The sequence below is a fragment of the Brassica napus genome, chromosome C1 (genome assembly GCF_020379485.1).
Source record: "Brassica napus cultivar Da-Ae chromosome C1, Da-Ae, whole genome shotgun sequence".
In the NCBI taxonomy this organism is placed as follows: Eukaryota; Viridiplantae; Streptophyta; class Magnoliopsida; order Brassicales; family Brassicaceae; genus Brassica; species Brassica napus.
In genome coordinates this window covers 50,459,068-50,476,647 of record NC_063444.1, presented here as the reverse complement: position 1 = coordinate 50,476,647, position 17,580 = coordinate 50,459,068, and the positions used below count along the sequence as shown (strand labels likewise).

At 35.5% G+C, this 17,580-nt stretch overlaps 3 protein-coding genes across 14 annotated transcripts; 2 read left to right on the top strand and 1 right to left on the bottom strand.

Moving 5' to 3' along the window:
* Positions 1 to 539: 539 nt before the first annotated feature.
* Positions 540 to 3,839, bottom strand: LOC106447911 (BTB/POZ and MATH domain-containing protein 4). The gene is made up of 4 exons (XM_022688566.2): positions 3,064 to 3,839; positions 1,495 to 1,843; positions 1,136 to 1,418; positions 540 to 1,070 (listed from the first exon to the last, which is right to left on the bottom strand). The coding sequence occupies exons 1-4, from the start codon at positions 3,429 to 3,431 to the stop codon at positions 730 to 732; spliced, it is 1,341 nt and encodes a 446-aa protein (XP_022544287.2). The 5' UTR covers positions 3,432 to 3,839; the 3' UTR covers positions 540 to 729.
* A 5,320-nt stretch (positions 3,840 to 9,159) lies between these two features.
* LOC106433087 (LOB domain-containing protein 20-like) lies at positions 9,160 to 10,774 on the top strand. Its single transcript, XM_013873935.3, has 2 exons — positions 9,160 to 9,674; positions 10,191 to 10,774. The coding sequence occupies exons 1-2, from the start codon at positions 9,258 to 9,260 to the stop codon at positions 10,599 to 10,601; spliced, it is 828 nt and encodes a 275-aa protein (XP_013729389.2). The 5' UTR covers positions 9,160 to 9,257; the 3' UTR covers positions 10,602 to 10,774.
* Positions 10,775 to 13,455: 2,681 nt separating this feature from the next.
* LOC106447910 (V-type proton ATPase 16 kDa proteolipid subunit) lies at positions 13,456 to 17,308 on the top strand. 12 transcript variants are annotated; one of them, XM_048745775.1, is made up of 10 exons: positions 14,106 to 14,271; positions 14,673 to 14,740; positions 15,192 to 15,456; positions 15,532 to 15,795; positions 15,938 to 16,071; positions 16,164 to 16,241; positions 16,335 to 16,436; positions 16,536 to 16,571; positions 16,644 to 16,727; positions 16,844 to 17,308. In XM_048745775.1, the coding sequence occupies exons 3-10, from the start codon at positions 15,201 to 15,203 to the stop codon at positions 16,907 to 16,909; spliced, it is 1,020 nt and encodes a 339-aa protein (XP_048601732.1). In that variant the 5' UTR covers positions 14,106 to 14,271; positions 14,673 to 14,740; positions 15,192 to 15,200; the 3' UTR covers positions 16,910 to 17,308. The 12 variants fall into 12 exon arrangements, with proteins under 12 accessions (XP_048601735.1, XP_013721168.1, XP_022574184.1 ...); XM_048745776.1 differs by lacking the exons at positions 14,106 to 14,271; positions 14,673 to 14,740 and adding an exon at positions 14,859 to 15,126 and having other exon boundaries at positions 16,844 to 16,876; positions 17,049 to 17,308; XM_048745774.1 differs by lacking the exon at positions 14,673 to 14,740 and having other exon boundaries at positions 14,058 to 14,271.
* The last annotated feature ends 272 nt before the right edge of the window (positions 17,309 to 17,580 follow it).

The following is a 17,580-nucleotide window of genomic DNA, read 5'->3' as shown; positions in this document are numbered from 1 at the left end:
ATATTGCTCTATTGAAAATAATAGAGACAAAGAAATTACCATTCCATAGAATTTTGTGCTACCTTTCGAAGTAACCATAGTTTGCAGCAAAAACTCCATCACTAACGATTGAAGCCGGTAAGATCCGTCGCCACCATCCGCAGTAGATCTGTCAATTATCTTTTCTAATGAACCGAAACTTTTGTCTTACCACATCAATTGGAAGAAACATACAAAAGAACAATAATTTTTTTTGTCAGATTTAAAATAAATTGACAATCAAATAAATCAAATGATAGAAAATAAAGCAAATAAAAAAAAAGAAGCAAAGCAAATTAAATAAACTGATGTCGGAACTATAGAACTCTCCGGCCATCGCTTTGAAACTAAAAAAAATCTCTCTTTTTCTCTTGACGGTTAGGGTATGTCAACTGATGTTTATTAGGACAAAAAAATATAGAAAATTACAAATAATAAAAATTCAACCCAAATAACAAGGTTCCTATCAATATTTGCTTCTTTGTATTTAACTCTTAAAATTGTTTATATATCCACTTAAATCCAAATCTAAATCAAATCTTTAAACAAATCCATGTTATGAAATAACACATAAAATCTGTTTTAAAATCATAGAACCAATTAAAATTGGATTTTAAAATGACAGAAGCAATAACATTAGATTTGACTTAGATTTTCAATTCCATTAAAATATACAAACGACAACACCCTCTTTATTACTCTTTTATTTGCTCAATCTTCTGCCATGGGGTCGTCGTCATCATCACCGTTCTCGTTGTTATTATCATCATCATTGTTTCTACCGCTTGCATTAGCGTTCACAACTTGAACCCAAACACTCTGGCTTCTCTCTGCTCCATTGACCTCTCCCCAAGCATGTTGTTGCCTAACGCTCCTCTCGTTTGTGTCAGCTCCACCGTCTGAGAATTGCCCCCACACGCTTCTCGTCTTCCCTCCTCCTCCTCCTCCTCCGCTTAACTCCTCTTCACATCCAGCAACTGTTTTGAGAAGCTCAGACTGAAGTGATGGGCAGTGTTCCCTTAGATAGTCAAACCCATCTGACCTCATCACAGCTGTAAACATCAGAGTTTAGTACTCAGTTATGAGAGACATAAGGGCAATAAGATCATTTCATTACCAATGAGATTCTCCGCTGCGAATTTCAGACAAACTGATTTCAAGGCAGAGGCATTGTAACGGTCAGCAAGTGCTAGAATATTAGCAACTGAGTCTACTGAGATATCCTTGCAGAGCACTGACTCGCACATTAAACTCAGTCTAGGCAACTTGTACTTATCAGCAGCTCCTAGCAGCTTTGCAGCTAATGTATCTGACGCTGATGGACCAACGGAAGAGCCGGAAGATGATGCTGACTCTGCATCTTCGATGAGAGCATCTTTGTATATGTAATGAAGCAAAGCCTTCAACACAAAAAAAAGCATCAAGAATCAGACAGGCGCTTACAGTAACTTCAAAAGGTTTAAGACAAAGTTATACCTTGAAAACCTTTGGTTCCATGTCATTAACTTCGATCTCACGCCCCTCTTCTTCTCCAATAACATCGAGAAACTCGCTTTCGAAGACGGGAGAACGAGCAGCTAACACAAGCCTGTGAGCGCGGAACTTTTCACCGGAGACGTTGAAGGTTATATCTGAGCCGTCCTCGTTCTCAAGGAGCATACCGAAATGAGATCCAATGTCGGAAGCAGGGACGTGGATGGAGTGTAAGCGTGGGCAGTCTATTTCGGAGACCACAACTCCCACGGTGCAGTTAATCTTCAAACAATCGTCCTTGAGATAGTCAGATGCTTCCAGGAGAGTTCTTCTGAAAAAGCGTTTGTATCCCCTGTAAAGAAACAGTGAAGTACATAGATGAATGAGTGAAATTAAGCAAGCGGAGAATAAGACACTATGGTGTATTAATACAAAACTGAATGATGTCATTTCATTACCAAACAGTTAACTAACTCTGTATGGGTTCTTTCAGAGTCCAAAACTAAGTAAAGGCATCACCTCTAAGACTAGACAAAGGTTTATCTAAGAGTGAATGATTCCTCCGAAATTAAACAAGCAAAGAACAAGACAGTACGGTGGATTATGACAAACTCAATGATTCCTTCTCATTACCAAACAGTTAACTATGTTTTGGGTTCTTTCAGAGTCCAAAATCAGAGCCAAAGGCGTCACCTTTAAGACCAGACAGGGAATGATTCCTCTAATTAAACAAGCAGAGAACAAGATACTATGTTGGACTACTACAAAACTGAATGATTCCTTTTCATTACCAAACAGTTAACTAACTACGTTTGGGTTCTTTCAGAGTCCAAAATCAAAGCCAGAGGCATCACCTTAAAGACCAGACAAAGGTTGATCTAAGAGGGAATGATTCGAAATTAAACAAGCAGAGAACAAGACACTATGTTGGATGATGTACAAAGCTAAAAGATTCCTTTTCATTACCAAACAGTTAACTAACTATGTTTGGGTTCTTTCAGAGTCCAAAATCAAAAGCCAAAGGCATCACATTTAAGACCAGACAAAGGTTGATCCAATAGGAAAATGATTCCTCTAAATGTAAACAAGCAGAGAGCAACACACTATGTTGGATGATGTACAAAGCTGAAAGATTCCTTTTCATTACCAAACAGTTAACTACGTTTGGTTCTTTAAGACCAGACAAAGGTTGATCCAAAAGAGACTGATTCCCCTGAAACTAAACAAACAGATAACAAAGACACTATGGTGAATGATGTACAAAACTGAATAATTCCTTTCCACTACCAAACAGTTAACTACGTTTGGGTTCTTTCAGAGTCCAAAATCAAAGCCAAAAGGCATCACCTTTAAGACCAGACAAAAGGTTAATCTAATGGGGAGTGATTGCAGAGAACAAGACACTATGGTAAATGATATACAATTCCTTTTCATTACCAAACAGTTAAACTACGTTTGGTTCTTTCAATTCCAAAATCAAAACCAAAGACATCACCTTTAAGACCAGACAAAGGCTAATTCCAAACCCTAACAAAAAAAAAAAAAAGCTAAAGACAAAATCAAGAGACGAACCACATGCTGCCACGATACTTAAGAGTATAAGGCCCACTCTCAAGAGCCCGATCGAAATGACTATGAACCTTATGCTTCCCTTTCCCACTCTGATCCAGCAACGACAGCTCGAACAACGCCCTCACATCGGTCCCATCGCTAGCCAAGGCAATAAAAACAGAGACATACGCCGAGTTATCCTCAGGATTCTTGCCGTCGGGGTAGAAGTAGATGGCCCACTCGTACCCGCCGACGGTGAACGCGTCGCTCGCGATGTGTTTCCCGATCCCGATTCCTTTGGCTAGAGAGTAGCCTTTGATCGTGAAGCTGTGAGATCCGTTTATGGTTTGAGTCACGGAGAGAGAAGTCGTCGTCGGTGGTGACGGCATCCTCGGGAACTCTCGTTTGGTCCTTTGTGAATTTTTCTCAGGTGGATTTTTTCTGATAAGTTTTTTCTGAGAAAGTAAAATTTTTATTCTTTTTATTTTTAAACTAGTGGTGTGCCCGCGCTACGCGCGGGTTGTTTGACATATGTGCTGTTCAAATTTGTGAATTATTTTGTTGGTTATTGGTGAAATTTGGTATGCAGGTTTTTTGTGCAAGTGGGTAAATGTTTAATAGTTTTGGTGTTGAATCATGTCAATACAACTGTTTTAAGCAGTTTTAGCCAATGTATAATGATTGCATGACATGTTGGTGATGGTTTTTTATGACTGCATAATTCTAGATATGATATCTCATTGGATATCTCGAAGAAGTTGTTCAAAACTTGATAATGGTTTATATGCATTCATTTTTTAACTTATTTTGTGTAAGAGATTGTTGTTTTTTTTTGTGATGGAAATTTTGATTTATATAGTCATGTAAAATATATGTTAAATAAGACATTTTATTTTTGGCATGCTAGTGTAATTATCGTAAAATTTTATTGAGTTAATTATGAGAATGGTTTTTGTAATGTGGGGGAGGGGGGATGTAAATTATTTTTGGTATTAAAAAGGATATTCCTATATTGGTAACGGTTCTGTAATTTGTCGGGGGTAGTTTAGTGTGCCATTTGTTAAACTAATTTATCAATACATTTGTGTTATTTATTAATTTCACTATGGAATCTTTATTTGGTTTGTTTAGTTATATGTAGGTTTTATTAAAAAAATCAATCACTGTTTTATGTATTTGTATTTAGCTGAGTTTCTCTGTATTATGTGCATGTGACACTAAGAATGTTGTTATAAGTTGGGGTATTAATTATTTTGGTATTAAAAAGGCTATTCATATATTGGTAAGGTTCAATAATTAAGTTTGGGGGTCATTTTTTTTGTCGGGGGTAACTTGGTGTGCCGTTTGCCAAACTAATTTATCAATACGTTTGTGTTATTTATTAATTTCACTATTGAATCATTTGGTTTATTTAGTTATATGTAGGTTTTATTAAAAAAAAACAATTACTGTTTCTGAGTTTCTATATATTATGTGCATGTGACACTAAAAATGTTCTTATAAATTAGAGCATCTCCATCTCCACTCCATAATTTACTGCAAAATGGAATTAAAAATAGAGTAATGAAAAATAAAAAAGTAATTACTCCATAAATAGAGTTTTTTTTTATTTTTTATTCATACTCTATTTCCCACTTTATTTTTTTTTTGCTAAAAAAAAAATAGAGTGAGAAATAGATGCCTTTAGGAATAAATTATGGAGTGGAAATGGAGATGTCTTTAGAGTAATTTTTAATAGAAAAAATCAGGAGTACAATTCATGCGTAGTTTTTTTGGGATTTACGTTGCACGGTTTAAACTGTCTATCTATGTACCGTAGCTTGTATATGTGTCTTTGTATGTCGTCTCAGGGGCTTTAACTTAATTAGTTATGGCTTTGCTTAGGTTAGAATTTTTTTTTTAATAGACAAAATGAAATTTTTTTTGTAATTGTAGTTGAACGTGTAAACAAAGCAAAATCCCAAGGGAGAAAAAGTCTGATTATCTAGTGTATTGAGTGGATTATTCGGGAAATGATGGCAACTTCTGTCCCTCAACCGCCACTGTTAGAGGCTTTAGAGCTATCCAGATGTAATCAGTATTAATTCACTGGTTTTCGGACATATTTAATTTTTCAGGACTTGTTAAAGATTATAACTGGCTAATGGTCTTTTGATTAAGTGATAAACTTTCTTGCCTAATTTGTGAAAGAATTTTGTATATTCTTTGATTAAGAAAAACAAAATACAATGAATTAATGGAGGATAATCGTTTAAAAAAAATTAATTAGCAAAATATTTTTTAGAACACGTCTAAACTGAGGTTGTGCTATGTCTAAGATAAGATTTACTTATTTATATATTCGGTAACATTTGTGTATTTATTGTTTGGCAGCTAGTGCTTTTTATAAAGAAGGACCAAGACTATTGCAAAAACAAAAACTCACATTGGACCAATTTGATTGGTTCCCTTAGACCAAAGACATTGATTATTTATGTATTTGATTATTATATCTGTTTTGGAAAGCATTTGATTCTTTTTGCTAATGATGTGTCGTGGTTATTGATGTCATGTGCTTTTAGTAGCGCCTAGCGCCCGCCTTGAGACATTTGAGTGGGCTATCTTACTGAATACAATACGTTTTTGAATCTGACGGTGTTGTTTAAAGTTATTGAGACTTCCTAAGACGGCATAATTATTTTTATTTATTGGGTTTTAGGGCCTCATATACTTATACATACGTTCTCTTTTTTTATTAACAGATGTTGTTGTCTCCATGGGCCTTATTAATTGGGCCAGATATAGACGAAATTAATCAAATCCACAGCAAAATCGCAATCTCTGATCTCATGAGAATCCAGTGTATTCCTCCACCGCGCAACGCTTTTGACCCACTACTTGCCACCTATCCGCCGTCGCATCTCCCAAGACCAGGACAAAGAAGCTCGACCGAATCGGCGACAACTTTCTCAAACTGAGCAGGATCGAGCTTTACAATTACCCAATCCTCTTCGGCCATAAACGTAACCTCAACCTTTACGGCTCCGCCGTGACTATAGATGCCGGTGATCTTGCCACCCACGCATCTGGCTCATCTGAGAATAGAACTGCGGAGAAGCAACTTTTAATGTGAAGCTGAAGAGGTTCAAAACTGCGTTAAAGATTAATGTGAATAAAGAGATTAGAGCGTTCACGGAGCTGGGATTGAAAGGATGTGGAGGCGATGAGAGCACGATGTTCTCGATGGTTGTTGAGCAGCTGCCAACTTTTAAATCGTCTAGGAAAATGCTTGAATTCCATATTTCGAGTTGATGCTTGACATAGTGTGTTTTCGAGAGATGTAGTTGTTCATCGCTTTCTACGAACATTTATAAGTGGGGTTGCAATCGGGTCACCGTAGATGATGATGAAGCTGGTTAAATGAGATGAAGTGGGAAGAGAGGTGGGGTAAAGATTGATGACCGAATTAAAGATTGGTTTCAATGACAACGAATACGTTACAGAGAGGAGAGAAAGCAGAGACGATGGAAAGAGGAAGGCGAAGATCGCAATCTCGAAGAGACCCCGAACCCTAATCGCAATAGCATTCAAGCCCAATAAATCATGAGAGGCCCAATAAAACCACAGTTTCACGCGGAAAAAAATGAAGCCCTCACCTGCTCGACACGTGTCACGAAAAGGAGCATGGTGTGCTGAGGTGGAGGCCTGAGGAGCCTTTCCAAGCTACTTTATTAATATAGATGTCTAGACGAACGGTCCGACACGGACCAATGGAGTCTCCCAATTTAACCGACACTTAACCACATATGTTCGATTTGACCAAAAAGTTTTCTTTTTGTTGCTAAAATTGGTTTCGTAAATATTTAACTGAAAAAGCCAAAACATAAATTATTTTTTTACTATTTTGGAGTATATTTCAAAGCTTTGAAGGAGCCTGAGTAATTTCCAATTAGAAATGCATTTTACGGATAGACATTTTTCCGAATAAACAAGTAGACCGTTTAAGCGTAATTTTTATAACAAATAAATCAAACTTGAAACATTTTGACATTCAAATTTGTATTTTTACCACTCAACCACAAAAATTAAGAAAGAAAAAAATAATTGTAATGAAACTATGATAATCATAACAAAAAAAAACTACAATATAATTCTTTTCCATGGAAACAAAATTAAAATATGTACTTCTTCTTGTATTAAGACAACATGTTATTTGATCAAACATTACTTCAATTAAATGTTTCTGATAAGTTAAGAAATATAAATTGCTATATGTTTTTTTTTGGTATTTTAATGAACCAACAAAAAAAAATTGGAAAAAATTCAATTCATTATTCTGGCTACTAATCAGTTCTTCCGATGTGGTAGTTTGAACGGTTAAACTCTCTTGAACTCTTTCTCTCTCTCTCTCTCTCTCTCTAAATTTATCTAGCCTACACAAATTAATTTATCCCTAATTTCTCAATTTTCCATTTCATGCCGAAAACTATATCTCAAGAATGAGTGGTGATGATTTACATTGAGTCTAGTGGATATATGAGTCAGTAGAAAAGATGTACATGAATGTGTGGGAGGATATTGATAGTGCTTAGCACTCTCAGTAGGCACGAAGGAGGCAATGAATGTGGATTTGGTTGTGGGTGCGGGTTAGGTTATCCAGACGGGATCACTCAAAATTAGAGTTCTATTAGTCTGAAAATCATAAAAAGAATGAGAAGAAAGGTTGACACTTCTAAGCTGATCAACTCATCAAGAAAGACCTATTCATCTGCTAATATGCTGATAACATTTCAATATTTTGATTCATTCCGAATAAATATGCAATAATGAATGAGGTTATCGTAAAGAAAACATTATTAGTTAGAAGTATGATGTTTTAAATTTCATAAATACATATATAAATAAAATTTTGGTAAAATAAGGAAGTGAAACGAAAGGGAATAATGTTGTGAAGAAAGGAGCACGACAGACATGAAGGTTGGTTAGCTTCCAAAGAACTCCACACGAAACGGTCAACACGATTCTTGTGCCTCTCCTCCCTCAGACATAAACTTACACATATACGTACTTACACATCACATATACGTACGTACGTATCCATACGTATACGATACTTAATCAGATGATACGACTACACAATTTGTTATTACTAATCATTGTAATCGGACATTTACAAGTCTTTTGATCATACAGATAGCCTTCAGCAGTCTACCATCAACTATGAACGAAACCTAACCATAACTGGAACATGAGAATTGAAAGTAAATGTCATCAGGTCTAGATATCATTTTATATACACAAACGAAGTGCTGTAAACTCATGAGTATATGATATCAGATGCTAATTTAAATTGCATCTACAACTCCAAGTTGTTGTACGATTGCCTTTTTTAAAAAAAAATTGTGTACTTCATGTATTTTCAGTGAAATATAAGTATAATTTTTTTTACTCTTTTCCTAGCAATTGAGTATACTTTTGGGTTAGATTTACTAAGTTTAACCTAAACTAACCATCCAAGTTATAATTAACTTCATTTAATAGTACCCTGCCATGCATCTCATGTTAACAACTTCCAAAAGTTTTCCCTTTTTGGAAACGTTTATTAGTGCTCATCTTTTATGATTAAAAGATATTAAAAATAGGGATTCCTTGTATGATTTCAGACGTTTATATTTAACGTACGCATTTCAGTAAGACGTTTGTCAGACTAGTGCTAATTAAGATATGTCATAAGCATAACTACTAGTATCTAGAACTTCAAAATTTAAGAGACGAAATATGAAAATAAGTATACAGTAATGAATACTAGCTAGTAGCAACACACACAAACACTCTCTTTGCACGTGCATCTACCATCACACCTTCTTCCCATTTATACTCTCTTTCTTGCACCTAACCATACGTTTGGTATAAAAAGAATTCGAATTATAAAGAAATTTAATTGCATACATTGCTATTATTATATTATTATGCTAATATTGATGATATTCCAATAACAAGAATATTACTTATATTTAATTTTAAAATAACAACAAGGAAAAAAAAGAAACGATTACCCCATTCACCTCGCGACCTCCTTCATGAAACAAACGTGGCCTCCTCCGTTTTTCTACTTATATACCCACATTTATACTTCTACATAAACACTCATATATAAATAACGTACATTTATCGATATTATTAGTTCACAAGTACCTCTCATCAACTAAAGCTAATTAATTAATGCTGATTTGGTTATGGCTGATCAGCAGCGATCTGGCCACAACACCTCAGATTCTCGCCGGAAATCAGCAGCCGGGAGACGAACCTCACAACACACTACGACGTCATCATTATCTTCCGGTGGAGGAGCCATGGCGGCAGCTGCAACGACGGGGACAGGAACGGTCTCGCCTTGTGGGGCTTGCAAGTTCTTGAGAAGGAAGTGTGTGAGTGGATGCATTTTCGCTCCACATTTCGGGTCGGACCAAGGAGCGGCTAGGTTCGCGGCGGTCCATAAGGTATTTGGAGCCAGCAACGTGTCGAAACTGTTGCATCATATTCCGGTGAACCGTCGTCATGACGCTGTAGTTACGATTTCATATGAGGCTCAAGCTAGGCTCTCTGATCCTGTGTATGGCTGCGTCTCAACTATCCTTGCTCTCCAACAACAGGTGAATTTCATACGGTAGAAAATAAAAGTGTCTATTAGTATATTAGCTTTTAAATGAACAAAAATGAAATTATTCAATGAGACTTCGAATTTTGTTACCTAGTATAGTTTGTAACGGTTAAAGTTGGCGATGTGCGTATCTTTGAAAGTTTCAGATAAACAAAAATATAAAAGTAATAATAAAGATAACACAGAACATTTACAAAAAAAGAAAAAAAAAAGATAACATAGAAGGTTTTTTTTTTTGAAACTAACATAGAAGCTTTGATATATTACAACACAAGAAAAGGTAAAATTTTCAGTACTTGTTTTTTGGGTCTAATTAAAAACTTCAGTACTTTGATTCCCCTTAATTTGTTGGTTGCAGGTTATTTTTATTTCTTTGACATCATATACATGTTTTCCGACCTATAAAAGCATATAAGTTAATTCTAACTTTTGACAAACAAAATTTAACATATTTTTATTCATCTTTCATCAATAAATAAAAGTAATCTTATAACCATGAAAATATTAGGTGGCCTCGCTACAGGCGGAGTTATCACTGGTGCAATCACAACTAATAAACAGTAGAGTCGCAATGGCCAACGTTATGCAACAACAACAAAATCATCACCAACAACATCAACAACTAGTCGTTATGCAACAACCTGAATACTCCAACAACTCATCCGCCTCCACCACTCTTGCCGGAGCCGCCATGAATAGTTTCACCGCGACGGCAGAAGCAGCAGCAGCCGTTAGCTATGACGTCATGGCCCCGGCTAATTTAGAGCATTCGTTGCAGCATGTGCCACGGCATCAACAAGGTAGCGGAAATCAGCATGAGGACGAGGAAGAGAGTGGTACTGAGTTTTCGGTGGCTGTGGGCTCGACGGCGTTGGCTGCGGAGGTTATATATCCGGCGGAGGGTTTTCACCGGATATGAATATATATCACTGGGACTGTCTTTAAAGCTATATATATATCTCCCTTTAATGTTGAAAAAGATAATAATATATAGTATCTACATACATACGTATACGGTATACCAAATATATGAAGACTTGATGTGAAATATTTGAATGAGATATATAACTAGATTATTGTTTTAGAGGCTAACAAATTATTATTTTTTATTTATAAAAGGCTAAATTAATTCACTATAAAGGGAGATTTTTTTGGTTAAAGAAAACGAATTTATAGAGGTTAGAAAGTAGTTAATTAGGTTAAATAAAACGAACATGAATTTTTTTTATTTTTTTTTTCAGCAAGAAATTTACAGATTCATGTTGACTCTGTAAACCATATTGGTAACTCCGCATCCATGTGAACGACAAAGTACAGTTGCTTGTGTGCACTACGTGCTAAGCTATCCGCCCGAAGGTTCGCCGTCCGAGGTACATATACGATGTCTGAGTTGAGAAAGCTTCCTTTGAGAAGCTTGATATCTTCCAAATAGCTTTCAAATGCTAGCCATTCTTCTGGTTCCGAAACCATCTTTATCAATTGAGAACAATATGTTGCAAACGTAACCTGGACCTGTCTTAAATTCGTCATACATTCCATTGCCCAAATCAAAGCCTCTATCTCCGAATGAAGGGGAGAGAGGCATGCCCGTACATTCCTTGCCTCCAGTAGACCATCAAATCCCGGTAAAGTACTATACCAGCCTTGCCCTAACATTAAGTCCTTATCCTTCCATGAGCCATCAATAAAACACCATCGACCTGATGTCTCTAAAGAAGAAATGGTTTGTACCGAGAGCCCCCTCCTTGGCTCATTTCCCACATGTGCTTCTGCCCAGAGTGATGATTCCACTTCAGTTAATTTAAGAGTGTCCCGCGGATCAATATCCAAATTACTATAAACTTTGTTATTTCAGACTTTTCAAATATACCATAAAATCCATGCAAACTGATGGTCATCCATTTTCGGTTGCACTCTCCAAAAAAAGATGATTTATATTAACAAATAAAGAGCTGATAGGAAAGATATTATGCGCTGAAGGGATCTTATGTGAAAATTTAAGAAGAATTACATGTGTAAAAACTAATGTGGTTTTATTCTGAGAGAATTTAATTTAAAATTCTCTCTTTAACTTATGTGTTTATATGTAGTATAGGGGTTGCATTTGTACCATCAATTTTACTTTAAATAAAAACAAAAGGTAATCTTCCATATATATTTTGCAATGCTCACTTTTGTAATACAGTTTTGGATTGGTTTACAAAGCATGCATTGCTACACAACTTGTACAATATTCTATTAGTGCAACCAATCAAAACGGTTATATTTGCTAAAATGATTTATGAGTGCTTTTTTCATAGTGATTAATCGACTTGTAGGAGGTATTAATTAAATGATATTGATTCGTAGCTCTCATACTTAAAATCGGAGACGAGAAAGCAATAAAGAAAACGTGGATGATTACGTGATTAGTTGGATTGCAGTTGTAATCGGTTGGATTGTAGCTGCATAAATTTTGCTGTAAGATTTTATGATATAACTTATAAATGATTTGGTTGTAGATGTACATTTATTGATGTAAATTTTTTTACAGAGATTTTTACATAGTTATGTTGGTTGTAGGCTTGTAGCTGTGAGTTCTTAGATGTAGATATTTTAAAATAACACATATGAAATATGTGATGTATATATATATATTTAATTATTTTCTATTAATAAAAATAATTTATATTAATAAGCAAAATAAAATTATCAACGTTATACTATTATTTAATGTAATATATAAATGACATTTAAGTTTTTGAAATTTTAATTTTTTAAAAATTATCCAAAGGTTATTTAAAGTTATCTATAAATTTCTAAAATTATAGCAAAAGTTAATATCTAAATAGTAATAAATTATACCTATATTATCACATTTATTTTGATACTGTACATGATTTTTTCATTTTACAAATGCTACAACCTAAATAATAAAGATGTAGGATTTTTTGCCTAATTTACATAAGAAAAAATTATTTTAATAGCTTTAGAAATAAGGCTAAGTTATGATTCACAAAAACTAGTACAATTTTGATATATGCTTTAAATTTAAAAACTATATCTAAATCATTGGTAAGATTTGATGATTTAAACATAAATAAAGCTAAAAAGTGAGATAAAGCCCAGCTGATCACCATAAAACTATTAAACCCAGTGCCAACTAATTAGGAGAACAAACGTGCGACCACTCCGGATCCAATTACGAGCCCCTCCATATATTAATAGTTAAATGATCAAATTTCTTTTTATAAATACATGTTTCTATATGTATTTTTCTTTTAAAAAAAGTTATAAATAAATTTGAGAAGGGGTCCAATAGTATTTTCTAAGTATATAGTTTTGTTTTCATCACAAATAAACAAAATATTACTACTAAAGTTTTTAAAAAATTAAAATATTAAATAAATATAAACTTTAAAATTTAAGGGGTTAAAAAAAAGTTTTGCCTTAGGGCCCTAATAAATGTTAAGCTGGCCATAAGAGCATCTGCATTAGTGAACTCCATGGGAAGTTCACACAGTTTTCGAAAAAAAAAAATATTAAAATAAACAAAAGCAATGAACCTCCCTCTTAGAAGTTCACTGCACTGAACCCGGATCATCACTGTAGCGCGGGCCCTACGACACGTGGCGGCCCGCGGTTGGTCCGGTTATAAATTTTTTTTTTTTTTTTTTTAAAACAAAAATCAAACAGAAAAAAAAATAATAATAAAAAAATGCTTTGTGAACCCCTTCCAAGGGGTTCACTAAGAGCATGTACAACGGTAAAAATGTGCAATCCTTAGTCAAAATCCTTAATGCTTTTTGATTAAAAAAATATTAAAAGAGAAGGGCAAAGTTAAGGATGATCCTTAATTAAGGATTAAAACACCATAGTCCTTAGTGACGTGGCAAGCTTAGTAAAGTTAGAAAACCTACGGGGAGCTGTCTGAGAAAAAAAAAAGGAAATCGGAGGTGGCGAAATTTAATCACCGGAGAAGCGGAGAAGAAGAGTATGACGGTGGCAGAGCCCGGGAAGCTAAATATAGAGGAGTCTCCTCCGCTATGGGGATCTCGCAGCGTCGATTGCTTCGAGAAGCTCGAACAAATCGGTGAAGGAACTTACGGTTAAATTACTCGAATCCACTCTCGACTCCTTTGGGTATTCAAAAAGGCATAAACTTTCTTACTCGGGAGGATTGATCAGTTGTTGGGTTGGAAACAGTTTTTTGATTGTGGGTTTCAGTTTTTCACAATGCATATCCTTCTGATTTCGATGTTAGGTGGTGAATCAATATCTGAAGAGATGTTTATTGTTCGTTGTTGTTTGATGTTGCAGTCAGGTATGGGAGCAGCGTACGGGACAGCGAAGAGCGGGGTCGGTGTGGCGTCGATGGGTGTGATGAGACCAGAGCTTGTGATGAAATCGATTGTTCCCGTGGTTATGGCTGGTGTGTTGGGTATTTATGGTTTGATCATTGATGTCATCATCAGTACTGGAATCAATCCAAAGGCCAAGTCTTACTATCTATTCGATGGCTATGCTCATCTCTCTTCGGGTCTCGCTTGTGGTCTCGCCGGTCTCTCCGCTGGTATGGCTATTGGAATCGTCGGCGACGCAGGTGTCAGGTAATTGCAAAAACTATATAGTCTCTTTAAAAAGATAGATTCTTTGTTTCTAGATTGATGATGCTATGTTTAAGTGTTAATCTTGGTGTTATATAATTGGAGAGTGAGTTGTTATTTAGAGCTAAAACGGTTGATGATGGATGACTTTGTTGTTTCTTTCTTGTGCTTCCTCGCTTCTTCCATAACCTTTGATAATAAACAACAAGATCTCATTATCAGACGAAACCTACTCAAAACATTAGCTAAACTGTAACAGTACGTACCTGAAAGTAGTTAAAGCCATAGTCGCTAAAAATAGCCACACGTTACCAATTTCTGTCTATTGTTGCATTAGTGTTTGTATCTAGTTGGAGTTGAGAGAGATGTTCTCTTTGTAATGTGGTGTGATTTGTGTATTGCAGAGCGAATGCACAGCAATCAAAGCTGTTTGTGGGAATGATTTTGATTCTCATCTTTGCTGAAGCTACTTGTAATCCTTTGCTACAATGGTTTTTAATTGTATTGCATTGTCGTTGCTTTCATTTTCGTTGAGATGCATATATGTGGAATAGAGTAATTTACTCTTTCTCTTAAAATTTCAACTTACTAATTCCTAAGGATTTCAAATTAGAAAACACCATTGGAGATACAATTTTGATTAGAATCCTTAACTATTCAAATTTAAAAAAAAAATAGTTTAATAATGTTAAGGACTCCAATGGTGATAACACCATTGGAGATGCTCTAATGCTGATGCTCTAAAGCCCATTAAGAAGAGCTTATTATAAAATTATAAGAAACCCTGAATGGTGCGTATACCTTGCCTAGCTAGCTTTTATTTTATCTCTACATTTCTGTCGGCGTTTCAGACAAGGGGTCAGTGATTTTCAGTCTCTTGTTTGTCTGTTATTCACGTCGGTCTGATTGATTAATTGTGTCAGGTTAAAAAGATGATGAAGAACGTCAAGAAGGCGTCGCCAGAGTTCGCGACATCTGAAACGTTCGTGTGGTGGGACATGGACAGCTGTCCACTCCCCAGTGGTTATGACCCATGTCGGCTGGGTCCGAGAATAGACACGGAGTTGAAGAATCTAGGCTACAATGGTCCGCTCACCATCATTGGCATTGGTAACCTGGATGGAGTCCCTCACGACTTCCTGAAAGCGCTCTCTTCCGGTGGAGTCGTTATTAAACAGCTTCAACTAGGTTAAGCTCTCTTTCTTTCTTTTAAAATAATTTCAGATCACAAAAATTTAGGGTTTAGATTCAATTGGCATGCAGGATCCAACATGATTCTATGTGTGAACGAGGCTTTGAATTCGTCTGAAAGTCGTTTTCAACCTCCGTTGACAATGATGGTCATATCTGCCGTCCATGCTGATCTATTGGAAGAAGTCGTTTCCGTGTTTTATATTCGTGGCGCCCTTTACAATCTTCTTCTGGCTTATCCATACGTTACCGAACATGCTGACCCAGAGCCTTCCTCCTTACTAGTCGACAACTTTGGTGGAGAGTGGGTCTGGGATAGGTTTGGCTTACTCAAAGGTATTTTTTTTCTCTCTCTCTCTCTCTCTCTCTCTCTCTCTCTCTCTCTCTCTCTCTCTCTCTCTCTCTCTCTCTCTCTCTCTCTCTCTCTCTCTCTCTCTCTACACCACCAAATTAATCAAGCTGTTGTTTGCCCCAACAGATTCAGGGTCTGCCAATGAGATTAGGAGACAGGACACAGGCTGTGAAATGCATTTTTGCGGATTATGCGATCTTTCTTTTCCCAGCTTTGATGATTTCACCACGCACTTCAAAACTCCCCCACATACAGATAAGGTAAGCATCCTTGCCTCCTCTAAGTTTTGTATCAATACATCTTTCATCCTCTAATCTCTCGTTTCCCTTTTGATTCTCTTCTCCTCATTAAGATGGATAAGTATCTTAGTTACCTTGCGTGGAAGTTTAATCGTGAAGCAGAATCTTATGAGGCCCATAAGCTTAGAGAGGCAAGTTTTTTCTTAATACAAGAGTATTTTCACAGAAAATTAATTAGATATATAATATCTAATCTCTCACTCCAAATGTTGTGAAATATACAGCCTTATCTTGCAAAAGTGAAGGCAAAAAGGCTAGAGTTTATAGAGTTTGACAATTATTTTAAAGATGATGATGAGGATGATGATATTCCCAAGACTGAGAAGGCAAGTTAGATTTTTTTTTTTTTAATACAGAAATACAAAAAAAAAATTCACATAAACTATGCAGCTTTCATTATTTTTCTTTACTGACTTTTTCTACAGTCAAAAAGGTTGAAGAAGCCTAAGATGCAATCAAAGGCAAGTTTTTCTTAATTAACCAAACATAATTTCTTAACAAATATGATTTCTCAGGAACAACTACGATTGCAGGGAAAAAGATTCAAGTTTGGCCTTCTTTGTAAGTCTTCCTCTCTAAAGAAAAATCCTACTGCCAAGGCGAAGAAGTTATCAAAGGCAAGTTTTCTAACAAATCCGATTTCCTGTAAACAACTATGATTTCTCGTAAACAACTATGACTAAGACATTTACATCTCTCATTTTTGTTTGCTTACTTTTTTTTTTTTAACTAGAAGCTATCAAAGGCAACTATAAAGCTATCAAAGGCACGTTTTTGTAACAAATCTGTTTTCTCATAAACTACGACTAAAACATTTAGAGCACCCCCAATGGGGCTATTTTAAGAACCTTTTGGTTAGAACGCCCCATTGGGGGGTGCACTTACATCTCTCATTTTGGTTTACTGGATTTTCTTTTTTGGGTGCTACAACATTGCAGTTGGAGATTCCAGAAGAAGCTTAGTGCTCCTTTCCAAAGAATGCTACTACAATGTTCTCCTAGAGAGGCGTCTTTTATCTTAATGAAAGAGAGTTGTCTTGTTGTTCTTTAAAGGCCATTTCGTATGGTGAAAAGTTTGTACTACTTGTACTATTAGTTGCTGTTTTCAAGTCTTGTTTTAAATTGTATGTTAGCTAATACTTTATCAACGCCTTGTTAAATTCCATCTATATTGTAGCTGCATAGTATATGCTCGATCAGTTTTTTTTTTCATTAGCCATCAAAATGATTTACCTAGATAATGCTTTTGTATTCTGGTGATTATGATCATTTATACTGTATTCAAAACAGTGACAAAAATATACTGTATTCAAAAATAATGAGGGTTGAAACATTATGGTTTTACTTTTAAATGTTTGCTTGCCTGATATAAGTGAATCCATACGTGATTTGAAAGCTTCAAACATTTTAGTTAGACAATGACTTGTTGTTTACCAATGATTTCATTGGGGTTGATGACCCCCGAAATTTT